The sequence below is a fragment of the Mucor velutinosus genome (genome assembly GCF_035048745.1).
Source record: "Mucor velutinosus strain NIH1002 chromosome Unknown tig00000093, whole genome shotgun sequence".
Classification (NCBI taxonomy): domain Eukaryota; kingdom Fungi; phylum Mucoromycota; class Mucoromycetes; order Mucorales; family Mucoraceae; genus Mucor; species Mucor velutinosus.
In genome coordinates, this window is record NW_027041907.1 from 1,396,286 (window position 1) to 1,420,159 (window position 23,874).

At 41.8% G+C, this 23,874-nt stretch overlaps 7 protein-coding genes across 7 annotated transcripts; 4 read left to right on the forward strand and 3 right to left on the reverse strand.

Annotated features, from left to right (window-relative positions):
• Positions 1–20: 20 nt before the first annotated feature.
• On the reverse strand, positions 21–4,397 carry ATC70_002201 (uncharacterized protein; the record flags this gene model as incomplete). The annotated part of the gene is made up of 17 exons (XM_064821582.1): positions 21–529; positions 582–652; positions 712–762; positions 820–890; positions 952–1,563; positions 1,617–1,787; positions 1,847–1,926; positions 1,984–2,271; positions 2,323–2,359; positions 2,418–2,441; positions 2,497–2,729; positions 2,789–2,905; positions 2,969–3,148; positions 3,203–3,504; positions 3,564–3,800; positions 3,864–3,986; positions 4,048–4,397. 17 exons carry the CDS (start codon positions 4,395–4,397, stop codon positions 21–23), a joined length of 3,456 nt encoding a protein of 1,151 aa, XP_064681268.1.
• Positions 4,398–5,578: 1,181 nt separating this feature from the next.
• ATC70_002202 (uncharacterized protein) lies at positions 5,579–6,430 on the reverse strand (the record flags this gene model as incomplete). Its single annotated transcript, XM_064821583.1, has 3 exons — positions 5,579–5,628; positions 5,688–5,976; positions 6,428–6,430. 3 exons carry the CDS (start codon positions 6,428–6,430, stop codon positions 5,579–5,581), a joined length of 342 nt encoding a protein of 113 aa, XP_064681269.1.
• Positions 6,431–9,381: 2,951 nt separating this feature from the next.
• Positions 9,382–11,214, forward strand: ATC70_002203 (uncharacterized protein; the record flags this gene model as incomplete). The annotated part of the gene is made up of 2 exons (XM_064821584.1): positions 9,382–10,063; positions 10,115–11,214. 2 exons carry the CDS (start codon positions 9,382–9,384, stop codon positions 11,212–11,214), a joined length of 1,782 nt encoding a protein of 593 aa, XP_064681270.1.
• A 128-nt stretch (positions 11,215–11,342) lies between these two features.
• On the reverse strand, positions 11,343–12,226 carry ATC70_002204 (uncharacterized protein; the record flags this gene model as incomplete). Its single annotated transcript, XM_064821585.1, has 5 exons — positions 11,343–11,756; positions 11,812–11,885; positions 11,942–11,971; positions 12,040–12,120; positions 12,181–12,226. 5 exons carry the CDS (start codon positions 12,224–12,226, stop codon positions 11,343–11,345), a joined length of 645 nt encoding a protein of 214 aa, XP_064681271.1.
• Positions 12,227–12,548: 322 nt separating this feature from the next.
• ATC70_002205 (uncharacterized protein) lies at positions 12,549–14,676 on the forward strand (the record flags this gene model as incomplete). Its single annotated transcript, XM_064821586.1, has 3 exons — positions 12,549–13,490; positions 13,555–14,185; positions 14,237–14,676. 3 exons carry the CDS (start codon positions 12,549–12,551, stop codon positions 14,674–14,676), a joined length of 2,013 nt encoding a protein of 670 aa, XP_064681272.1.
• Positions 14,677–16,241: 1,565 nt separating this feature from the next.
• Positions 16,242–19,403, forward strand: ATC70_002206 (5'-nucleotidase; the record flags this gene model as incomplete). The annotated part of the gene is made up of 7 exons (XM_064821587.1): positions 16,242–16,355; positions 16,411–16,503; positions 16,580–16,858; positions 16,921–18,021; positions 18,075–18,720; positions 18,827–19,247; positions 19,307–19,403. 7 exons carry the CDS (start codon positions 16,242–16,244, stop codon positions 19,401–19,403), a joined length of 2,751 nt encoding a protein of 916 aa, XP_064681273.1.
• Positions 19,404–19,512: 109 nt separating this feature from the next.
• RAC1_1 (Rho GTPase protein rac1) lies at positions 19,513–21,180 on the forward strand (the record flags this gene model as incomplete). The annotated part of the gene is made up of 4 exons (XM_064821588.1): positions 19,513–19,778; positions 19,836–19,959; positions 20,024–20,559; positions 20,613–21,180. 4 exons carry the CDS (start codon positions 19,513–19,515, stop codon positions 21,178–21,180), a joined length of 1,494 nt encoding a protein of 497 aa, XP_064681274.1.
• Positions 21,181–23,874: the final 2,694 nt, after the last annotated feature.

A 23,874-nucleotide genomic window follows, 5' to 3' on the forward strand; every position in this document is an offset into this window, starting at 1 on the left:
TAAAAGCAATAATGATTATTTTACAGTACCCAGCCAGGTGGAGAAAAGACATAGATCATGTCCGAATCCTTTAATATCAAAGAAGGAACTGGATTTGCATACACAAAAGGCAATTCATTTCCCAGCTCATCGCCAGGAGCACGATACAGTCCAATCGCCAAGACCTCGTATTGTATCAGCAGTGTTTTGAACAAGACTGAATAATTACGTCCTACAAACTCGATGGGCAATCGTATGCTTGTGAGGTGAGGTGCTAGGCGAGCAGCAGTACTAGCCGATGTGATTTCAGGAGTCGTTGATAACAGGTAGGCAGCGGAACCATCGTACAATGGGCCAGGCATGCCACACAATGTCTTGATGATGGAAACAATATCAGGCTTATAGTAGGTTTGGCTAAGCAAGACATTGCTGATGAGACTGTCTGCAACAACATCGCCTGCTGCGTAGGCAGGTGTATAGAATACATCGATTTCTTCGGCAACGTCTTTTCCTTGCAACAGATGCATAAACTTGATGTTGGACTTTTCAACTAATAGAAGGTGTTAGCGAATGGTGCAGTCAATGACAGAAGGATTCCATACTCAAATTCACAATGGTATAAGCATCCGTTGGTCTCTCTTGCAAAAGCAAATCAAGAATATGGCTTGCCATCCTGTAGGCACAAGCAATTAGACTTGATTCAGGCACGCGTTTTTTTGTGCTCCAACTTACACTGCAGGACTATCCGAGTTGCGTTCGTACTGATCCAAGCATTCCTTCTCACTAACACATGGGGTGTTTTAGTCTGGAGACCAAAAATGAGCTATAAGCTGAAATTACCTCATCACGACAATCTGCTTGGCTCGTTTAGCACCTGCTCTCAAAAGATCATCTGGATGTCTACAATTACCCTGCGATACGAATATACTGTGGTAAATGAAATGCATGCAGTAAAGTGTACAGCAGCCTTACCTCCATAAAATACACCTTTGGAAAAGTATTGATCAGTTCAAATATCTTTTGCGAAGGCTTCTTTGAGCACAGCAGTACAATATCTTGCAGCTCATCTGCTTTGATATTGGGTGAACGCAGATTATAGATGAATTTGAACATGTTGATGACTTCTCTATGTAGACAAACAAGCACATGATTGTTCATTCCATCTGTATCTTGGATAGTGACATCGTCCAATCGAACTGGTTCATTCAATAAATAGCACAAGGGCAGCGATGTGTCGTCTTCCAGCTTTTCTGACGCAGAAGACTTGCCTATGCGTTTGATCAGGGCTCGACTGCCTGTGAGAAGCGCATGTCGCTTTGAAGGCAATTTGGAGACGCCAAATGTCTGGTTTAACGAGACATTGCTTACGCTCTTTTGTGATGTGTATGACCGAGTTGTACTTGTGGATGCGGATGAGGGCTGTCGGTTAAATGTTGCCGCCAAGAGGTTGTGCGTGGATTGTTGCAATGGTGTGGAATCGTTTGATTTAGAACTCTCTGGCATATGCTGATGGTCTTGAGTGGCTCTGCTGTTGGGTCTTACAAAACTGCTGTCAGTGTTGAATTGAGTTGGAGTTGGCTTGGGCTATGAAGTGTATCAGGCTTTGATGTATGCAAACGAATACATCTGCACCTTACCAAAGATTGGATTTCTTGTATCTCTCGAGGGCCCTCTGCTATATAAACACACTCATCTGTCTTTCTGATCTTGTAGGAATTGCTAGGGTTCAGCAATATTTCATAGTCATTTCTCTCTTCCATGAATGTCTTGATGGCAAATAAGATGACCTGCGCTTCTTCAAACAAAAACTACAAGCATTGAGAATGAGCATACTATCCGTCCTTGCAAAATGAGTACAATGCTTTACCAATGCTGCTTGCCCAAATGTGAGATCTTCTATACAGAGAGGTGCTTTTCCAGTGTAAATTTCATTGCATGAACCATCATCTGTATTTGCATTCATTAGAGCAGTGTCAAGTATACGCTTTTAGTCATTGCACTCACCAAATTGAGCTTGCCATCCCTCATCGTACTGATTGATCGGCTGTCTTTGATGCAGTAAATTAGTGAGCAAGGTAGACGCACCACGACAACGACAATTCATAGCCAAAAGATACTGCTTGAATTCGCGGACACAAATGATCTCCTTTGCTACTTTTTGGTATATGGCGGTACTAGGTGACAGATTGTAGGTGAAAATGGGGACATTGTGGCTGACTGTGTGGCAGTACAAAGACCATAATCGCACCGTGTTTCTTTCATCCTCTTTCGACGGCTCTGAAGCGTTTTGATCTAATCATCCAATTAGCTTTGCATACAAAGGAACTTATGGAAGAGACATACCAGAGATAGTAAAAATTGCTTCGGCGTATCTAGCTTCCTACAGCGATGATATAAATGCGACATTCTGGAGGCACATTCAAATTAAAGATACTCACCACTCTCAAAAGCGTCTTTTCGTCCTATCAGCTAAAGGCTTAGCGTGTGATATTCAACACATATACAAGCAAAACTTACTAATACAGAGCCATGAAGAAATTGGACTCGATGGCCCCAAATTGAGTTTCTTTCCATCACTTTTAGTTGCTCTGTGGGTCGATTGATGTCGAGAAACACAACACTGAGATGGTATTCCGTGTTTTCTGTGTTTAAGAAGCCATCCAAGATTTCAACGACTTGATCTGGTGTAAAGGAGCCTACGATCAGGATGAAAGGCGATGTGCTACCTCTACTAACGTGTCCTTCGCCCTCTGCAAAACAACTCACTTTGAGAATCTGCACCTGCCTACATGTCAAAAGACTAACATACCTTTGCGTTTTCTCAATGTGTCGGATACGTCAGTTACTAAACCCGGGAGAACCGACAATGCAATGATAATCAATAACATCATAACAATGCGACTAGCTTGTGTGTTTGGCGTAATGTCTATCAAAACGGAATGACGCCATGTGAGTAATGAGGCATTTCAGTCGCTTTGATACATTTTACCACCGTAACCCACTGTAGATAGTGTAACCATGACAACGTACAGTGACTCCAAGATAGTATAGTTGTTTGTGCCAAATGTCACTTCAGAGTATTGAAAGGCGCATGTACCTGTGAACAGCAACACAATCAATGTAGACGTCAGAATGATCAGTTTTGTTCGAAGTGGATCCACCGGTTTGTCTATCGCAAATATTTAATGTATGCTGTTACCCGCACAACACAGCACATGTGTACCTGTTAACTGCAAATTAACCTTGATCTTCATCACACTCTTGATCCTGAGGAGGAGCACCCAGCTTCGTATGAAATAAGGCACGTAAAGATAGCGACCATGGGGTATGTAAATGGAGACCATGAATGGCACTGTAGTGACGAGTTCAATCAAACATCGAAAGCTAAATAACACAGATATTGGGTGCTTGGAAATAAAGAAACCTGCGGTAACGTAAGCCACTATTATTTGCATGAAACGGAAATTCCACTTACGGATAGCAAATGAGCCCAAATCCCAATACGACAGAGCCAAACAGACAAGCCTATGAATAACAGTGCATTTTGAGAACGCCATTTCTCTCATACCAACTACAACACTAACCACAAGTCATAAGATCTCCACTTGTAAAGCCAAAATGGATCTAAATTAACATCTGACTCTTGCTTCATCTCAACGAGATATGCAAGGCAAAACAACAGATCGACCAATAAATCGAGATGGACAAACAGAATAATCGTCTTTTTAGCAAATAACAAATTGCGTATAAACAACACCACTGAGTTTGTCTCTAAAAACATTCTGACATGGTCCTTGAATGATTTCTTTTGTACATGATGTCTGTTTTACATAGAAGAGCATGAGTGCCTGAAGTGAGTATCATTCTGACAATGTGTGCCTTACCGAGCTTTTCTCTTCTCAACCCTGTAATTTGCACGCACAGTGCTTAGATTAATTTGCTGTTGACGCATAAGCAGTTGATCCAATGAACTGTTGCATTGGATGGATTCCTTGACTTCTTTGGCACTATAATACAATCAATTGCATCAGCATTCATTGGGCATGCGTTGCCTTGAAATTATCCTACTTGGGATCAAGAGCAGGTAAAACGAGATCGGTAGCTCGGAGATTGTCCTCAGAGTCAGAAGAGTGTCGCTTTTTACTACCATGGTGCAACATGGAGGAGAGTCTACTGGAGATCTTTGGCCTACTCTTTTTGCAGCAATGTCGCTGTTCCATTCTACGCTTCTTTCTTTTTTTGATGCTGCTATGGCTGCTACTGCCCCCTTCTCCTTCTTCGGGATCACTGTGTGAAAACTCGTCGCTTGAATGAGCGCTAGCTGTGGGTATTGCGCCATATCTGGAGCTGCTCTCTATGCATAAACTGTTCTCTTCATCCGTTGTTGGCGCCTTTTTCTTTTTCAAGGGCAACAGCATTGTGTGTTGACTTGATTGAGGGAAGAAATAGAGAGAGAGAGAGAGAGAGAGAGAGAGAGAGAGAGAGAAAGAGAAAAAGAAAAGAGAAAGAAGGGGATACAGTATTTGACTTTAATAAGGGTCAAAAAAATATCTCATGTGCGTTATTATATGTATTTTTTTTGCAAGATAAATGTCGTATGTAGATGCGTACAGAAGCGGCTTTATACGTCACACAACAAACATCATTCTTATGCGATTGCAAGATTAGACTACATAGTGCCTTTAGGCCGTTTGATCAACAGCAAATGTCTGAATCAATGATGTTTTTATCGTGTAAAGAAATCGAATGTGTATCACATTTGGTCATTAGAATCAACGCAAGAAAAGATGGCTATCTACACATCTTGCAAGGCTGGAGGATTTCCATAGACAACGCTGTTCATCATTAGCATGACAATCTGACAAACTGCAGCTTCCGATCTTCTTTAGCTGTGGGATGGAGAAGAAGTGGATTGGCCTCTATTCACATGTAGGGATCTCAATGCCGAGCACGAAGCAATTTACATGGAATCCCTTGCTACACAGAAATGCCATCTAGAGGATACTCGTTGTGCTGTTTGGTTCCGAAGGTTTAGCTTAGTTGCAAGATTGCCCAATGTCAAAAGCATGATTGGAAATTTATCTGCATCAAACTTGAATAAACGCTTTTTTACAGTCTTATGATGAGGCATTTAAGACGTTTCTCGTTGTACAGGCACATTTGATCAAGTTAAAATCTATAGAGGCGGTCCTTTCTTGGAGTATCTTCCTTGTGAGGTAACTCGAAATCAAATGCTTCGTATTTGATTTATGCTTTTCGGATCAATTTATCTTCCTGGCCTGATTCGTGTGCCTAGTGATCCCAGAGAGTTGAGGTATATATGCATTCTATGGAGATGCTTTGTGTGATTGATAAATGCAAATCCATACAGCATCAAAGCAAGTTATTCTCCCAGCTAGACAAAAGTATCCAAAAACACGTGTGTACAATGATTTGTCTAAAACTTCAAAACTCATAAATTCACCCCTTGAACTTTGAAATAGTGAAAAAGAGAAAGCACAAATATCTCCTGGAGCATTCTCCCTATTCACAAAACACATTTGTTTAACGATTTAATCAAAGATTTATTGTTGTCGAGAATAGTGTATTAAAACAACATTTATTCCTCATCAGCAGCAACAGGCTTCTTTTCATCACCAGTAGCACGAGCTAACACAATGATCATGTTAATTAGATAATTCACCGATTGCATACAATTTGCAACTTACTGTAGATGACTTGAGCGTGGTGGCGAGAGATGGCCTTGATCAAACCTTGAGCCTCGAGCTCACGGATGGCAATACGAGCCAAAGAACCGTTCAACTTGAGACGATCAACCAAAACAGATTGAGAGATGAGCTTGTAGGTAGGAACTTCCTTGAACAAACGATCGTAGGTGGGCTTATCGAGGATGACCAAGTTGTTGGCCTTATCCTTGACCTTCTTAGCAGACCACTTCTTCTTGGCCTTCTTTCCACCAGATGATGAGCTAGGCTTACCAGCAACGTCCTTTTTAGCCTAATAACATTCAACAATAACGATTAATCTTCTGTCAGGATTGAGTAGGATGTCGAGAAAAATTCAACATGGCTCAAATTCGCAGGGTGGATCCTAATCCAAGTGTCGTCAAATCAGGTATGTCGCAATTGTTGAAGTGATATACGGCAATGGCGGCCATGTTGATGCCAAATGTGTATGATGGTATTGCTAGATTGGATTGATTTATCTTGCATTGAATGGATGGATGGTGTTATTCAATGTTTGCATACATGCATCCATACAGTTCGAATGTCCGTGTTCCTTATCTGATTCAACATCCATTCGTAATATGACATCCATCGATGCACAGGTACACTGGCGACTCCATCTAAGCATCAGTCGCTATATGGTATGTTGTTGAGCAGAACTGTAGTTCCTTTGAGCCATGATCTTTTTCTCTCTCGTCCTATGTATATGCTGAAATACGAACCATATTGGATTAGAGGAGGAACAAAACTATGGCTGGCAGATCGCATCTACTTGTAATCCTTGTGCGGAGCTCAACAAAGCGTTATTGGGGCTAAATTTGCTTCACTTGTCACGTATCCGATCCGGATGTTGTACCTTTGAAGGTTTTCTGGGTCATGGATTCAACATCCAGCATCAAGCTCTTACACATTTACATGCTCCATGTTTGCCTTTCATTAGACAACTGCATTTTGCAATGAAAAGAGTCAATCATTGCCTGAGTTCGATTTCTCCCACTATAAAACTGGGAATTTCCAAAAGCCATATCTCGATGAGAAATCAAGCTACAGACATTTGGCAAGTTGTCCTTAACTTGTTTTGATGTGCTTTATTGCATATTTGCGTATCAAAGAATTTTTTTTGTAGGTGTAATTTCGACGTTTTTGCCTCTAGCGCATAATCCGACCGATAAAGATTTGGTTTTTTAGGCTTGTTTTATAGCTCTCAATGACCTCTAGCAAATCCATTTTGAAGCTTGTGAAAATGTTGATTTTTCATAGAGAAACGCGTGATTAAATATTTTGTGAATTTGGCGGCCATTTTTGCCTTGCATTCAGTCGTCCTCAATTTTTGACATCCCTAAAATTGGTCGAAATTTTTGAATTTCTCTGTAGAAAATGCACCTATAGCTACATATAGTAGCTCGATCTATTGCTGTCAACACGCTCTACATGTTGATACCGTTTACAGCTCTCTTGCTACTCAATAGTAGAACGTTTTATCCAAAAACAGTAATTTCGTATTTTCTTAAACTCGACCGCCAAAAATATAAATAAAAGCTTATAAATACCATGATCAGATGCAGAATTTTGAGCTCTACAGAAATGATATAAGACACTAATCCGTTTCTTATAGTGAAATTCCATGCTATCAAGTATTGTAAATTTTACGAATTTTTTTGGGACAGAAATTAAGAATCGAAATTAAACTCCGATAATTCTGTGATTAGCTGCTGATGAGTCGCTATAGATAGTATTGATTACCAGCAGGTGCTTAAAACATGAGATGCTAGAGCAGCTGTATAGTATATTGTCAATGGCATATGCATCGCAAGTCATACTCTTCAACTATTTATTGTTGGCTTCCCACTAAGCCCACACTTATTGCAATGTATGCCTTGAAAATTTTGTATTTGTCTGCTGCAAATTTAATACATAAGAGGCTATGTAAACCATTTATGCCCTTGTCCTTTTAGAGAATCAAGTACGGCAGTTAACATACATCTCGCCGGCTTTTATCACATTTTGCATTCTCCATTTCGTCTCCCTATGGTCCAGCGAGCCGCTCAAACATTATAAAAGATCAGATGGCTTAAACATTTTGAAGATAGCTACATACAATGTGCGTAGATTCGAAAAGACGAGAAGACTACTATGTGTGCACTTGTACGCTACTGTTTTTTTATTGTCAGTATGTGTGGTCGAGTGCCTTACACATGTCTATACACCTCATTATTACCTTGCACAAGTGTCATGTACGTAGTTTATAAAATAATTAAAATTTCTGTAACAGAATGGGTGCAGATGCTCGGGAAGATAGATCGGTATGAATGAAACAATATTTTACATTCACATCACGTACAGGATATTTACTGGCTGCAGATAAGGACAAATAGCTTACTCTCGGGCATTTGTATACGATTGTTTTAAATAGGATGATTTGTCGCCATAGATTCCAAAATCTTCAAACCAGGTAGAGTTGCTATTCACAAATGTGATGAGGTTCAGCTTTGTCCTTCATAACTAGGATGTGTAGTTAGGTGAAGCGAATTAAATTGATTCCTTGCCGCATCATACATACTATGCATCTCTAAAGCACCGTTCGCTAGAGTAACGTTAGAGTTTTATATAGTGGAAGGTCATGTATCATCAGATTTGTATATTCATTAGCAACCGGCAAATATCAAGATGAATTATAAGCTTCCTCGGTACTTGAAAGGGCCATCAAAGATACACAGCAGTAGGAGACGTGTATAAATCTCATCATCATGGCATCCTTCATCACCATTGTTTGTAGAGAACGTGGGTGAAAGAATTAAGATGTAAATCGAAATTTTAATTAAATGGTAACCTAATACGAAGTCGGCATTGTCGTATGCAATGAAACACAGAAGGGAGGCTCTTGCAGAACCGCACATTACATCTGACATGTAAATGAGAGAGTCGGCATGATGATGGCAACATTGTGTGGGGTGTAAATGCCGGTTTTTGGTGCCGTCTATGTTTACATATAAAAGAAGAGGATATTCACGGGGAAACATACTATTATTAATTCATCATGAATACTCCAAAAGCCCTCTTAGTGTTACTTGCTACATTAGTGTGTGCAACCTCCACGGTGATGGCATCTCCTACACCAGAAGAGCACCTCAAAGAAATTGGATGCATTGTCTATCCCGCTACGACCAGAACTCCCTTTTGTACACCTCAATAAGTTTATGTTGACTCATAATGCGATCATTACAATTAAGGGGAAGATCTCACTTTATAGACGACAAGCATCTTACTCCATACCTTCTTGACATTGTATATCCATTCTATAAAGTAGACTCTACATTTACTTTTGTTTTCTTCAACTCGTGCCAAATAAATTATTTGTTTGCCCTTTGCGTGATAGGCGATTCTTTGCCAATGGCTTTGTATTTATACCCTTTCTGAAATGTGCGGCATTTCGCTTACAGGATTCTAAAAAGGCAGCATCTTACGTACCGCATCAGCTCAAAAAGGCAATGAATGCTCGTCTGGCCTTTCAGTCACTGTTGATTTGGATCCTTTTAATCCGACCAGTCAAGTTTCAGCTTTTTTCTATCTTTTTCTTTTGATTATTTATATCCCCCATCATTATCGGTAGATCCTCTTCTTCACCCTTCTTTTTTTTTTTTTTTTTTAATTCAACACAAAAACAAAAAAAATCAACATGGATCAAATTGATTTGAACACATGGCTCAATGGCGACGATGATATAATGGATACATTGGTTGGGTTAGCTTCGATTCCTGATGAATCTGCGAGTAGCCATCGCAATCCACAGAATTCTGGAGCTGATATTCTTGAATTTATATTACAAACAGGCAATATACACAACAGTAACCCAGCATCTCTACCCATCAGTACACAACATACACAGCCTCATCCTCCTGCCCCTGCCGCTCCCTCCACTGCCTCCGCTCCTTCATCTACCTCCCCACTGCAGCAAGCGAATCAGATGATTGAACGACAATCCCAGGCTCCTAACCCCATTGTAATCTCTGATGCAATGTTCAGGGATTCAGTGTCTGTTGTACAAGAAAAGGATAACTTTGTTACATTTCTACCGCATTCGACTCCAGCGACCAAGAAACAAACGGCCCCAAAGAAAGCCAAATTCAAGGAGCCTATCTTTGTGACAGAATCACCTCAGAGCTACAAGAAGAAGAAGAGGGCTGCTGCCGCCGCAAATCCAACAAATCACAGCAGTGCTGAAGACAATTCAGACGATGATATGCTTTTGGAAGACGACATGCATCACTCTAATTCCAGTTTGAAACAAATGACTTCCAAGGAAAGACGTCAATTGAGAAACAAGATCTCTGCTCGTAACTTTAGAGTTCGAAGAAAGGGTAGGTTGCCATCTCGCTGTGAATAGGCATCAAGCTAACGATGCTCTACAGAATATATTACTCAACTAGAGGAAAAGGTGTCAGATCATGAAAAGACCATCAAGGATCTCAAGAAGGAAAATGAAAAATTGCGTCAAGCGAACCAAGAACTCATGAAGCAACTGCTTATTCAACCCATCACTCCTCCCTCCTCTTCTGGCGATGAACTCTTATCTAGCTCTTCCACATCCTCTGGCTCCGAGGGTCACCATTCGCCTGATGCCGTCCCTCCAGCCTACCACTTCCAATTGAATGACCTATACGACTTTAATTTGTTTGATCAGCAAGCGCAACAAGCTGCTCACCAACAAACACAAATGAATGAATCGTCCAATTTGTTCTATCTCAATCATGCGACAATGCCCGATTGGGACATGACCCAGGTTTTGAGTGATAAGGGCAAATCCATTTCTCCCGAAGACTACCAAAGAGAACTTTCAAGAGAGCTGATCAACGACTATCCCTTGTTGGCTCCTGCTCTTATGTCTATTGTCCTTCGCCATACGTTATCTCTGGAATACGTTACAGCCCTTGCCAAAGAGTTCTCTGACAAAGTGGGTGCCGATCTTATTGGGGAAGACCCTACAAAAACCAAGCACACTGAGGATGATCAAGAAACAATTGGCGGTTTAGATCTTGAAGATCTGAAGGCTAGCTTTAACACACTGAAGATTGAGGACAAACAAGAGTCTACAGAAAAGAAACCTGAACTCTCAGAACTTGACATTACCAAAATTGTGCTCACAAAGCATTATAGGTACTATGTCATGAATCGTGCCCGTGGTTTGACTCATGAAGAAATTATTGAAAAATGCAAACCATGCGTTCTAGGCGAGGTAGTTTGCTCCTCTCCCATGACAAGGCTAAAGAAGAAGCTCGTAGATCAAGGCCGCAAAAAAGAAAGCTCTGGCAGTAAAGGCAACAACATTCAAACACTGCATGCTTACTGCCGTGTAGCTGGAAATCTCTTGAGACATCCTCATCGCATGACTCGTGTAAGCGATGTTCTTAGAAAAGAAATCGAATTCACAGAGAACAAGCACGCTGCTCAAGTTGAATCTCACTACAGGAGTCTCATCAGCCCTTCTCAAAAGCCTCGTATCGCCAGTTAAATCACCTCATCCCACTCACACTCTTCCTTTGTAAATATCCATACGCTCAACATGTTGTAAGAATCTTACATTTTTTTAAATAAAACATCGCTACATATGCTTTTCTTTAAAAAGACGCTTATTTCAATCTACAATTCAACAACTTGCTCTGATCCAGGATAAGCGGGCACATCAAAGTCAAACTTCTTGGCTAATGCGGGAGGAACGAATCGACCACCTAAAAAGTGTCTTTTGCCTGTAAAATGAGATAAGCATTGTTTGGGTGCTGTCAAAGAGACCAGGACGTCAGGCTGGAACTTGACATGCTCAGTAGGGCCATGCTCAACATCCCAGCCAGAGGGGATGTCGACAGATACAATGGGTTTTGTCGTCTTCTCAAAAATGTCAATAATCTCTTTGTAAGGATCACGTACTTGGCCGTGAAAGCTAAACCCAAACAATGCATCCAAAATGATGTGTGATTGATCGACAAGATTGCCTGATGTTTGACTGAGCTCCTTGTACACGGGGATGTCGAGGTTGCGGCATTGAAGAAGAATACGCTGTTTGAAAATCGTTGGTAGATGCCTTGTAACGATAACACTTCATTTCACTTACTTGGTAGAGATCCCTTTCAGGCTGCTTGGGATAGTAAAGACTGGGCTTGAAGCCAAAATGGAATAGATGTCTCGCTACAGCTTTAAGTGAGTGCTATGCAAACAGCACCGACTGCCGATGTGATGCCTACCCGCTACTAATCCGTCGCCGCCATTATTTCCTGTGCTCAACATGCGCCGATGAATACTACAAGTCTCGCCCATTCATGCCATCCTGTGTCATACGTACCAGGGCCAACACAGACTAGAACATTGGGATGCTTTGAGCTATCGAATGCCTTTTCAACTGCCTGAGCAACACTAAGCCCGGCTGTTACAGAATCATTATCAATTTTCATATGTAAAAATACGATATGAAACCCTGAATTACCTAATTCCATAAGTTGATCAATGGAAAATCCACCCGAACTCGACATCAACTCGACGTCGATTGCCTGAGCTACTTTTTGAGATACGCACTGAAAAAGATGAATTTAGTATTATATAATGGAAAATGACATTTGGGAAGCACTACTTTGTAAGCCATTTTTTTTTTTTTGTAAATCCTAGTCAATGATATGTGTGTGGAAAAGATAGAAAAGAAGGCGATTATTTTTAGCACCCTGTTTTTCTTTCTCTCTGCGTTTTGAAACTAAGCTATCAAACGAAGCATGAATAAGCCTGGGTTTTTGTGTATAAGAATGACATGTCAATGTCCTTTGTTTCATTGCCTTTTTTTCCGTAACATAATACATTATAATGCCTGCTGAAGAGGATCCAGACAAAGTATATCCCGTACCAGAGAGACTATTGTCTGGGACAAACAAGCCATTTATCGACTCGTTTGAACAATACAAATCACTGTGGCAAGAAAGCGTCGATCACCCATCAGAGTTCTTTGCAAAAACCGCCAGAGAATACATACACTGGGACACTGATTTCCAAACGACATGCGCTGGCGACTTTGAAAATGGAAACGTAGCTTGGTTTTTGGAGGGAGAGTTGAATGTTGCTTACAACTGCGTGGATAGACATGCCTTCAAGACGCCAGACAAGATAGCCATCATCCACGAAGGCGACGATCCAAGCAACGTTCGAAAATACACCTATAGAGAACTGATGCAAGAAGTGTGCAAGATGGCCAATGTGCTGAGTAGTCTGGATGTTCGTAAAGGCGATAACGTGGCCATTTACATGCCAATGATCCCAGAAACCGTTTTCGCCATGTTGGCTTGCGCTCGCTTAGGTGCTGTTCACTCAGTTGTCTTTGCTGGCTTCTCTGCTGAATCGTTGCATGAGAGAATCCAAGATTGTGGTGCCCGTGTAGTCATCACCTCAGATGAGGGTCGTCGTGGCGGAAAGTCTGTTGCTACCAAGCGTATAGTGGATGAAGCATTACAGCTTCCCAATCTTGTAGATCGAGTTGTTGTCGTAAAACACACAGGCGCACATGTCCCTATGGTGCCTCATCGCGATCTCTGGTGGCACGAGGAAATGGCCAATGCTCGCCCATACCACCCTGTCACTGTGGTGAACTCAGAAGACCCTCTATTTCTACTCTACACATCTGGATCCACCGGTACTCCTAAAGGCGTATTGCACACGACAGGAGGCTACCTATTAGGAGCTGCAATGACAGTAAAGACTATTTTTGATGTGCATGATGATGATGTGTACGCTTGCATGGCTGATTTGGGATGGGTAAGTAAATGCGCAAAGTAGTACTCTATATAAGATCTTGTTATTTATTGTGCTGTGGCTTCAGATTACAGGGCACAGCTATATCCTCTATGGCCCTCTGTGCTTGGGTGCAACTACGCTGCTGTTCGAGTCAACCCCAACGTATCCTACTGCTTCTCGATTCTGGGAAACGGTTGACAAGCACAAGATCACGCAATTCTACACCGCCCCTACTGCTATTCGTGCACTGAGACGTTTGGGCGATGATTATGTGGATAGATGCAATCTCTCTTCATTGCGAGTGATTGGGTCTGTGGGTGAGCCTATCAATCCAGAAGCTTGGGAATGGTATTATGAGAAGGTTGGGCACTCCCAATGTGCTGTTGTGGACACCTATTGGCAAACAGAGACTGGCTCCATTGTAGTGAGTCCACTGCCCGGCGCTACGCCTACCAAGCCTGGCTCTGCTACATTTCCCTTCTTTGGCATCAGAACTGCCATCTTGGATCCTGCTACTGGAAAGGAATTAGAAGGCAACGATGTTACTGGTGTCTTGGCCATCAAGCAACCCTGGCCTTCCATGGCTCGAACCATCTACAACAATCATCATCGCTTCATGGAAACCTATCTGAAACCCTATCCTGGCTATTATTTTACTGGCGATGGCGCTACCCGCGACAAGGATGGGTATATTTGGATCCGTGGCAGAGTCGATGGTAAGCATCATGAGTATACTTTCAAATGCCTCTATTAATGTATCGCCATAGATGTAATCAACGTGTCTGGCCATCGTTTGTCCACATCTGAAATAGAGTCTGCTTTGATTCTAGACTCTGCTGTAGCCGAGGCAGCTGTTATTGGCGGCCATGATGAATTAACAGGGCAGTGTATTCATGCTTTCTGTACCTTGAAGCCTGATATGGTTGGTGATACTGAAGCTCTGGTCCAGGAGCTCATCCTGCAAGTAAGAAAATCCATCGGACCCTTTGCTAAGCCAAAGCAGGTGTATGTGGTGAATGATTTGCCCAAAACTCGTTCTGGCAAGATCCTTCGACGTGTCCTGCGAAAGATTGTCAATAACGAGGCTGATCAATTGGGAGACACATCTACCATGGCAGATCCCGGCATCATCCAGCAGTTGGTCGATAAAGTCAAGCAACGCCATGCTGCTCTCCACCACCACCAACACCACCATCATGCACAGTAAATCCACACGTCCATCTTCTCAATCCTCTTACTTTTAATATATGTCATTTCAATAGTAGGTTTTCAATAATAAAGATCACATCGCTTTTATTTCGATTACAGTGGGTAATTTTACAATAACTGAACCGTCATCAATGCAATTTGTTCATTGTATTCTGTGTTTATTATTTGTGAAGGATTGTGTCGTTATTTCGTCAGGATTTAAAAAAGTGTCGAAACTAATTTAATGAGCCTTCTTTCCGGAAGCCACTGTATAAAAAAAAAAAAAAAAGATGTTTAATATCATGCAACATTTGACTGACTAACGGCTGGTGCACTTACAAGCAGGGTTTCTGGGGTCGTTCTTGTACTCTTCACCTATAGATGTGTGCTATGTGGTTAGTGCTCATTCCATCTATTACACATGTGAGACATTTACTGTTGATCATGGCATCTTGGGCCTTGGCAACCAAGTAAAAGACGGCGAGGCCACCAGCAATGAAGGGGGCAGCAGGACGAAGAACAGGAGTAGACCACTTGCGCATACCAAACATCTTTGTTGTAATTTTATTTAAAGTGTGGAGAAGTAAAAGTAGAAGCGTCCTTTTGCTATTATTTAAAACAAACAATTTGAGCCTTGGGTGTGTGGGGGGGACTAGTTTTCGCTCTCTCTTTTTGCATCCCCCTCGCACCCATTAAAAAGAGCAGGGGCAGACAGACCAGAAGCATCCAACGGGTATTGAATACTTTCAATACGTCACAAGCTATTTAGTTGTAGAGTATAGGACATAAACCAGAGATCTACTCCTCTTGCCATGTTCGTTTTTTTTTTTTTTTTTTTTTTTTTTTTTAAGTAAGGAGCCATAGACATCACATACTGGATCAACCAGCATGCCATCCCATGTGAATGCATTGATTCGGCAGTATATTCGCCGAGCATTTAGACATCCAGATGATTGCTTGCAAGCTGAATGTGTTGTATAGTTCACTCGCATGATGGCCATGAGGAGAGTAAATGGCGTAAAGAAAACAACACCTGCGAGCATTTGAAGTTACAAACGCAATGAGATGTTTAATGCAAAGAGGAGAGACCTAGACATGTATTCTTAATAACATCAAATGCATCATTGTCACACTTGACATGTCTACCCGAGGTCGATTCAAAGGGTACAACAGCCTGACGAGCACGACACGCTAGCATACAGTAGGGCTTGGATCTAATCAATGTTAACTTGTAAATCTTAAGCCAAGAAGCAAGTCGATGAACAATCTCCTTTGGATATCATGCGCATGTGAAATTGTGTGCTGTAGCTGTCGACGCAGATGCTCTATTGAATACAGCTATTGGATCATCTCGCTGAAGACTGGCAAGGTCTAGAGCCCCAAAAGCATTCATGTCTCCATCTCTGATAGCAATGCTCCTCAGTGTCTTTGTGATTGGGCCAAGAGGGAAAGAGGTATCACTGTTACATGTTCATGAAAAAAGTAGCAGTTTTCTTAATTCTCGGTCCGAATAAAAAAAGCTCCAAGACACATTCTTTCAATTTCCTTTTTACTTTTTCTCTTCTTCTTCAACTAATAACCAACATGGCTACAGAGTCAGCAACACGTGTATTAGAAGCACTCTCATCGCTATACAGTACTACCGACCGCCGATCGAACAGGGAAGCAAGTAGATGGTTGGAAGCATTCCAGAAACAGGTACTTGTCTATTCAGAGTTGGAAATACCAGACAGCTCACATCGCTTGAATGAAGCCTGAAGCATGGGCAGCAGCAGACTATTTGATCAAACTGCCAGATGCCAATCTGGAAACCCGTTTATTTGCTGCACAGACCCTCAAGCAAAAGGTATCATTTACTATGCAAAAAAAAAATGTATGCCGCACTCGACTTATTCTCTCTCTCTCTCTCTCTGCTATCGTAGATTACCTACGATTTGCGTGAATTGGATGTAGAGGCACGTTTACAGTTACGTGATTCTTTGGTGGATTTGTTGTGGCAATTCTCAAATGGGCCCAAAGCTGTCATGATCCAGTTATGCTTGGCTATTGCTGATTTAGCCATTCAGCTGTTACAATGGAAGACAGTGATCCCTGATTTGGTAGACAAGTTTGGCAAGACGCCTCATGGCTCTATTTGTCTATTAGAGGTTCTCAAAATCCTGCCCGAAGAGATGAACAACAATACTAGATTGCCCCTGACAGTGAGTAAAGAAAAAAAAAAGCGACATGCCAGAATGTGGATACGCTGACATGGTTGCAATAGGATTACGAGTACAAGTCAAGAGGAGAGGAATTGATTGATAACAATGCCAAACAAGTGCTTGATTTATTGACCATGTACATGCAGTCCAGTGGAAACGACGTTGAGCTGCAAGAGAGGATCTTCCAATGCTTCTCCAGCTGGATCCGCACAGGCGAGATGGACATCAACTGGATCAGCGCAAGCCCCATGTTGGAGTTATCGTTTAAAGGACTGGAATCACCCGAACTGTTTGATGTGGCAGTAGATGTGATTTCTGAAATCATTTACGAAACAAGAGATGTCAACGAATGTCGATCCATCATTGAGCAGATTTACCCCTGTTTTGCGGCCATGTTACAAAAGCTGTCAGAGGCAATTGAGGAAGAGGACGAGGACACGGTGAGAGGCTACGGTCGTATATTTGCAGAAGCAGGCGAAGCCTACATCAACCTGATTGGACGACACCCAGAGGCATTTGGCATTTTGTTGGACGGCATCATCAAAGTGGCCGCTTACAACGATCTGGAGATTGTGCCTATTACATTCAAGTTTTGGTACGAACTGACGTTGTTGCTGGAGACAGAGACATTCAAAGCATCCACACCGAAATTTTTGGCCTACTACGATGCATTAGTAGACATCATGATTGATCATTTGCGCTATCCTGCCGATCTGGATTCGTTGACAGCAGAGGAAAGGGATGATTTTCGCGATTTTAGACACAAAATGGGCGATACACTCAAAGACTGCTGCCGCATCTTGACCCCACAGCGCTGCCTGGTCAAGCCGATGAATCTGTTGACCGCCCTTTTGAACAACAGCGAAGCAACATGGCAGCAAATCGAAGCACCCATCTTTTCCTTGCGCGTGATGGGCTCTGAAGTGCCCAAAGATGAGAATGAAGTGATGCCTCACATCATGGAATTCCTGTCCCAATTACCCGATCATCCTAAAATTCGCTACGCAGCTACACTGGTTATTTCTCGCTATTCTTTCTGGACAGAGGCTCACCCGCAGTTTATTCAATACCAACTCAACTTTATCTCCAACGGCATGCAAAATGCAGAAGTCGCTGCTGCTAGTGCACTGGCCTTGAAGCATCTTTGCAAGGACTGCAGTCAGGTAATACAAGAAAAAAAAGGGCCCATTGCCATTGGATTGACATCTTCTTGTAGCATTTGGTGGATTATCTTGTGCAACTTCAATCATTTTATGTGCAAGTGACAAAGACACTGCCCTTCAGAGACGTCTTGGAAGTAACAGAAGCTGTATCCCACGTCATTTCCGTGATTCCGCCAACAGAAATCCAAAAAGCATTGCAAGTGTTTTGCTTACCAGTGGCTCAAGAATTGCACGGTATTGTGTCCAGAGGCAAGGACAAGGTGATGAATGAAGATTGCGTCAAGATGGGTGATATCTTGGAGCAGATCAGCGTCTTTTTCGAGATTATTCGTCCTGACATCTCGCTTGGTCAGCCTCATCCATGCGTGACATTCATCACTGAACTGTGGCCAGTCTTGGATGCAACATTGGCTGGCTTTGGCCAGGTTGTCACTGTATCTGAACCTCTGTGCAAGTGCTTCAATAGCTTCATCGTCTCTTATGGGCCTCACTTTATCCCTCTGTTGCCTCAACTTATGGAGCGTATCGTGAATGTGTTTGCAAACACCGGCTTAAGTGGGTATCTTTGGGTCTCTTTGAAATTGGTAAGAGAATACTCGAAAAACGACGGCGAGCGTCCCTGCTTTGATTTGGTACAGGGCCTAAGTCAGGCCATGTTCATTAAGATGCAAGCACAACAAGTCAACGATATTCCAGATGGTAAGGAGAAGAAGGTGGTGGTGGTGGTGGTGGTCTAGAACCCCCCCCCTCCCCCAGAATTCATCCAAAAATAGAGATGATTTTTAAACAAATCTTATTATCATAGTCATTGAGGAGTACTTTCGTCTGGTAACTGCCTTCTTGGAGAACGCGCCCAGTCTCCTCTTGCAAGATCCCCTGCTGGCAACCATCTTCCAGGCAGGTATCGCAGGGTTGTCCATCAACGAACCACATGCTCTTGGCGCCATCTTGTCATTTTACCGCAAGTTAGTGGAGCTGTCCAATAAATCAGCTGCCGTTGTTACACTCTTTAAGGAATACGGAGGAAATTTAACAGCCGTGCTGTTCAATGGTTTGGTTGATTTCTATAACCAAGATTCGATTTCTGACGTAGCTGCATTATTCAAGTCTTTGGCGGAAATGCTGCCCAGCGAAACCGCACAGTGGATGATGGCTGTAGTGAATGCTGTTCCCGAAGAGTACATGTCAATGGAGATCAAGAGCGATTTCATGGCCAATTGGACAGGGTAAGTGGATGAGAGGCTTTGAATTAGATAGAGTTTATTTATAACACATCTCTTGATAGTGCAATCAACGGGCGTCATTGGATCAAAGTAAGAAGGATCCTCTCGGACTTTGTTGCAACTTACCGTAGAAGAAATGCAAATAAAGTGAGAAGCTAATTGATCTCCTTTCGAAAAAAAAAAATATATATATATATGTATGATAAAACTTGGCTTTCTCTTTCTTTGTTCTTTTCCTCTTTTCTTTTCTTTTCTTCTTCGTCATCATATGCTGCGGAAAGGAGACGACATCATGTACATACAACAGGAATCTACCTGCGGCAAATCCCGCAGAAACATCCTCATCATCATCATTTTACTGCTGTGTTCAGGCACATACGTCCAGTATGTCACAACCAGAAGGACAGATCTATTTTCATTCGAACCTGTCATTCCATCACTGAGGAAGATCAACGATATATCCAGCATCGCACCGCCAACGCCGCTGGAAAATGAGATGCCACTAGCATGTCAGCGTGCTGATTTCCGATGGCTGTAAGTGCGCCCATCTCATGTCGCTTCACACTTATTAACATGCCACACACAAACCAGAGCCTCTGACAGGTCTTATTGGGATGGTTGGGTATCAAAATCATTCTTTATGAGAAAGGATGGTCGTTTCACCAGAAAAAATGTCCAAATTGGCCAGGACGAATCAGTTTGTGTAGCAGTGCTGGTAAGTCTAAATGCCATACAGCCGATCTCTCTTTGATAACCAAGAAACCTTATTTGCACTCTAGTTGGGGCCTATTCCTGCCGTCTCATCCATCAAGCACATGCCACATTACGCCCCGTCAGACACGATTATCATGACAGCAAAGAGCGAGTCCACAGGCGCAGCGATACCCATTCGACTTTTACAGCATGATAAACAGAGCAACGTGTATTACGCCTCTGTAAAGTTCACTCATCATGGCACTTGGACGTTGGATACTTCGGTCGAATATCGCTCTTACTTTTGGGAACAGCCAGGGATCCATCATTACCGACCTAATCGATTTACATCGCGCAACAGTTTGACTGTATATAAAAAGCCCAACGAAAAAAGCGAAACAAAAGCACTTGTTGAGCAGCCCAGTGATGTCTGTGATTTCACGGAAGCATTTGCGCTTAAAGACAGTGTTTGGATTCGAAAAGAGGGTGCCAGAGAACTAGACGATGTCAGATTTGAAGGTCCACATTCGGTATTCAGCCCGAGTTGTCGCCTTGATTTCGACCAATCTTGCTTTCAATCAAGGCTAACGCTCCACATCTGGGGTGACCACCATTTAAAAAGGTATGTACTAATATAAACTTGATTGACTGCAACGGTTCTCATACAAAAAGAAGAAATCTGCAGCATTTAGTAGGAGATCGACCAACAGACATGTGTAACCAAGAGCAGCAGCCATCTTACGACATTGACGCTCCGATTTTACATAACATGACTGAAATCCACTTTGGTGAAATCGATACTGACATTGTAGAGCATCATCAACGCTGGAAGCTGGATATGCAGGGCATTTCTCGTAGATTGCCAGAAGCAGATGCTGTCATACTGGGTGTTGGCAATTTAGATATGATGAATATGAGACAGCATCCCAACGATTTCGCCAAGGCATTCATGTCCTTCCTCGACTACACTATCCACGATGTATACCCAAACCAACGCATCATTGTCAAAACAACACAATACTTTGCAGGCCATACAAGAGCATTGAATTACGGCAGAAGTGAAGCCTATGCCCATATTATGCGATCAGCTATAGCAAGCTTATCAGAGCAAGATAAGCAAAGGGTCATGTTATGGGACACACATCAGCTTGGCTACAAAGAAAACGCATGTGGAGATAGCTTATTGTCACATAGTCATGTTGTTGATATCGAGAACGCCATCCTTTCTAACTTGTTTATATAAATAAATACTGCGATATACTACATGATATTTAGCTGAGAGTGATTGGGAGACCCCATTCCTGAACTGTTCAATTTGGCATTCTCCATTGATATTAGCACTGATATCTTCATAGCGACTTTCACGTTTTTTTTTTTGACTATAAGGTGCTTTTATTAAAGCAAAGTTTCCATATGACCATAGTGAAATCCCAATAGACAGCAATCCGCTTCTAGTAATGTATGAAAATGAGAACATTTGATGCCATAAACAAATATCACCATGACTACCATCGAAGTTCAGAAGCTTTTTAAACAAATTGATGAGAAAGCATAAAAGGCAATTGAGGCAAGAAAACAACGAGTAAAGAGGGGCGTTAGATCTGTATATGGTATGCAAATGTATAACAAGGAACGAAAGACCCTAAGACACGAATTTGCAGAGAGGGAGAGAGAGACGAAAATGGTGATGGTCTTGGGATGTGGGTGGACAACGATAGCGATGATCAATCAGTTGCAGCTAAACGTGTACAAGGGATTCACAAATGAAGCCTCAATTCGAGGAAGGAGAGGGAGCAATTCTCGATGGAAAACAGTGTTACGTTACCCACTGCTTTCATCGAATTTCTTAATGGAAAAATCTTTGGGTGTATAAGCCTGCTGGGCGTCGCTGTTCGGCTAAACGTACCACAGAATTGACTGGAGATACATGTTTGATGATATTTAGACATACCAAAGCAAGCTTTAAATGTCATTGTTGATTGATTATTAGGTTTGGACCACCTTAAAAATCTTTATGGACTGCTTACTGACTACATAATTGTGGTACTTCAGCACAATATTAGGAATTTCGATCATTTAAGACAGAATATTGTGCATTTACACTTGTCTCTTTCCATGACAACGCACATGCTTGAGGTAGCTTGTCATTGCTCTGCATTGTTTATATATAAGTATAGACATGTTGTCTTGCCGATATTAAGCAGCTATTTATCAAAGCCGCTCATTTATCATCATTATACATTTACCGTAGCGAATCAATGTGCAAAGCCATGGTAATCAGGCGTCTAATCCAACACTTGGTAACATTGATCTATATGAGGGCTTGATCGCAGCGAAGCAAAGGTGCAAACCTATGACAACTAAGCATCCAATCCAGCATTTGATAGTATTGATCTATACGAGAGCTTGATTGTAGCGAAGCGAATATGCAAAACCATAGTATTCAAGCAGCAAATTCGGTTTTTCATTTCCTTTATTATCAAACTTACCAACAACATAACGTATCAAAATTTGCATGAATCAGCTTTACCAAAATCAATATGCCTCCTATTCGAATTAAAAATTGCTCAAGCTATAGAACTGCCTTACCAGTAAATTGCATCTACCAAAAATGTGATTTATGTCGTGTAAATAAAGCTATAAAGCAAGAATTCAACCAAATTTGAAAGCCTTCAAGCCTTCATATCTTGACATGTAGACCTTTCTGAGCCACTGGAATAACGCCAAACAATTGTACTCGAGTAGTAGTAACTTCCTGGCACCTTTGCTCAGCTTTTTGGGGACCCAAAAAACATGACCAAAAATCGACCAAAAAGCATGAGGTACCCCTCATGGTTTTCACCGAAAATCAAACGATCGCATTTTTCACTTTGAAAATGAAGACTTTTACTATGATATATCTTGAATCAAAATGTTTCTCTTGATCCAAGGCAACCCCTGAAGCCAATTTTGTGAGGCTTTCATATGCAAAATTTTGACATTTTGGCCAAAAACCTCATTTCGTATTCTTCAATATTACTCGATGAGTTCAGTCAAAACATCTATTTTTCTTGGCACCATTGGAAGCGCCTTGAAAAGTACTCCAAGAATGTATTAGGAAGTACGGGCTGATCATCTCAACTTATATAATCTAATCTTACAAAATAGATCAAAGAAGTCGAAGAAAGGCAAAATCTGGCCAATCTTGAGCAGGAAAAATAAGCTGAGTTGGAATTGATTTTGGCGGCGGCATTGCTGCTGGCTGTCCCAAATGCCTTTCTAATGAGGACAATGATGATTGCAATGCTGATTACATGGGGATCATGGAGTTGAAAGGGCAATTGCTTGGTCCAAATATTTTCTTTTCACGGGAGCTTTTCCCTATAAAGATGTCTTTGCAATAGTAATATCTCAAAAAAGCCGCTGTAAATCTTACACAGATCCTGTATTTACGCATGGCCAACGTTATGCCGCGATCTCAAGAGCAACAGTAGCGAACGGCTACCTCACCCTCCTAACTCTGATATAACCTTTTTTTTTTTTTTTTTTTTTTTTTTTTACTATTAATTAATTTGAAGCGAACGGTTTGTGAAAGCGCTTGAGATAGCGACGATCACCTGTGATTTGTGCCTTTGAACTTTTTGGCTGTAAGCAGGAGCAGTAACAAAATGATGTTCATTCGTGTGAAAATCAATAGCACATGATAGGTTTGGTTTACTCTACTACAGTTAAATTGAGATTGGGTTGCTGTGGGATCTCAAATAGACAAAGGTAAGGCATGGCTACGCACCCCTGGAAGACTTTTTTAAATATGCACCACAGTTGACACGAGCATTTAGTTGATCAAACCATCATAGCCATCTTAAAAAGATGGGTATTGCGTCAAAACAAGCACATTGCAAGCATGTCATAGCAGAACAGAGAACTAATATACACATTGTCTAATCAAAACATGGGA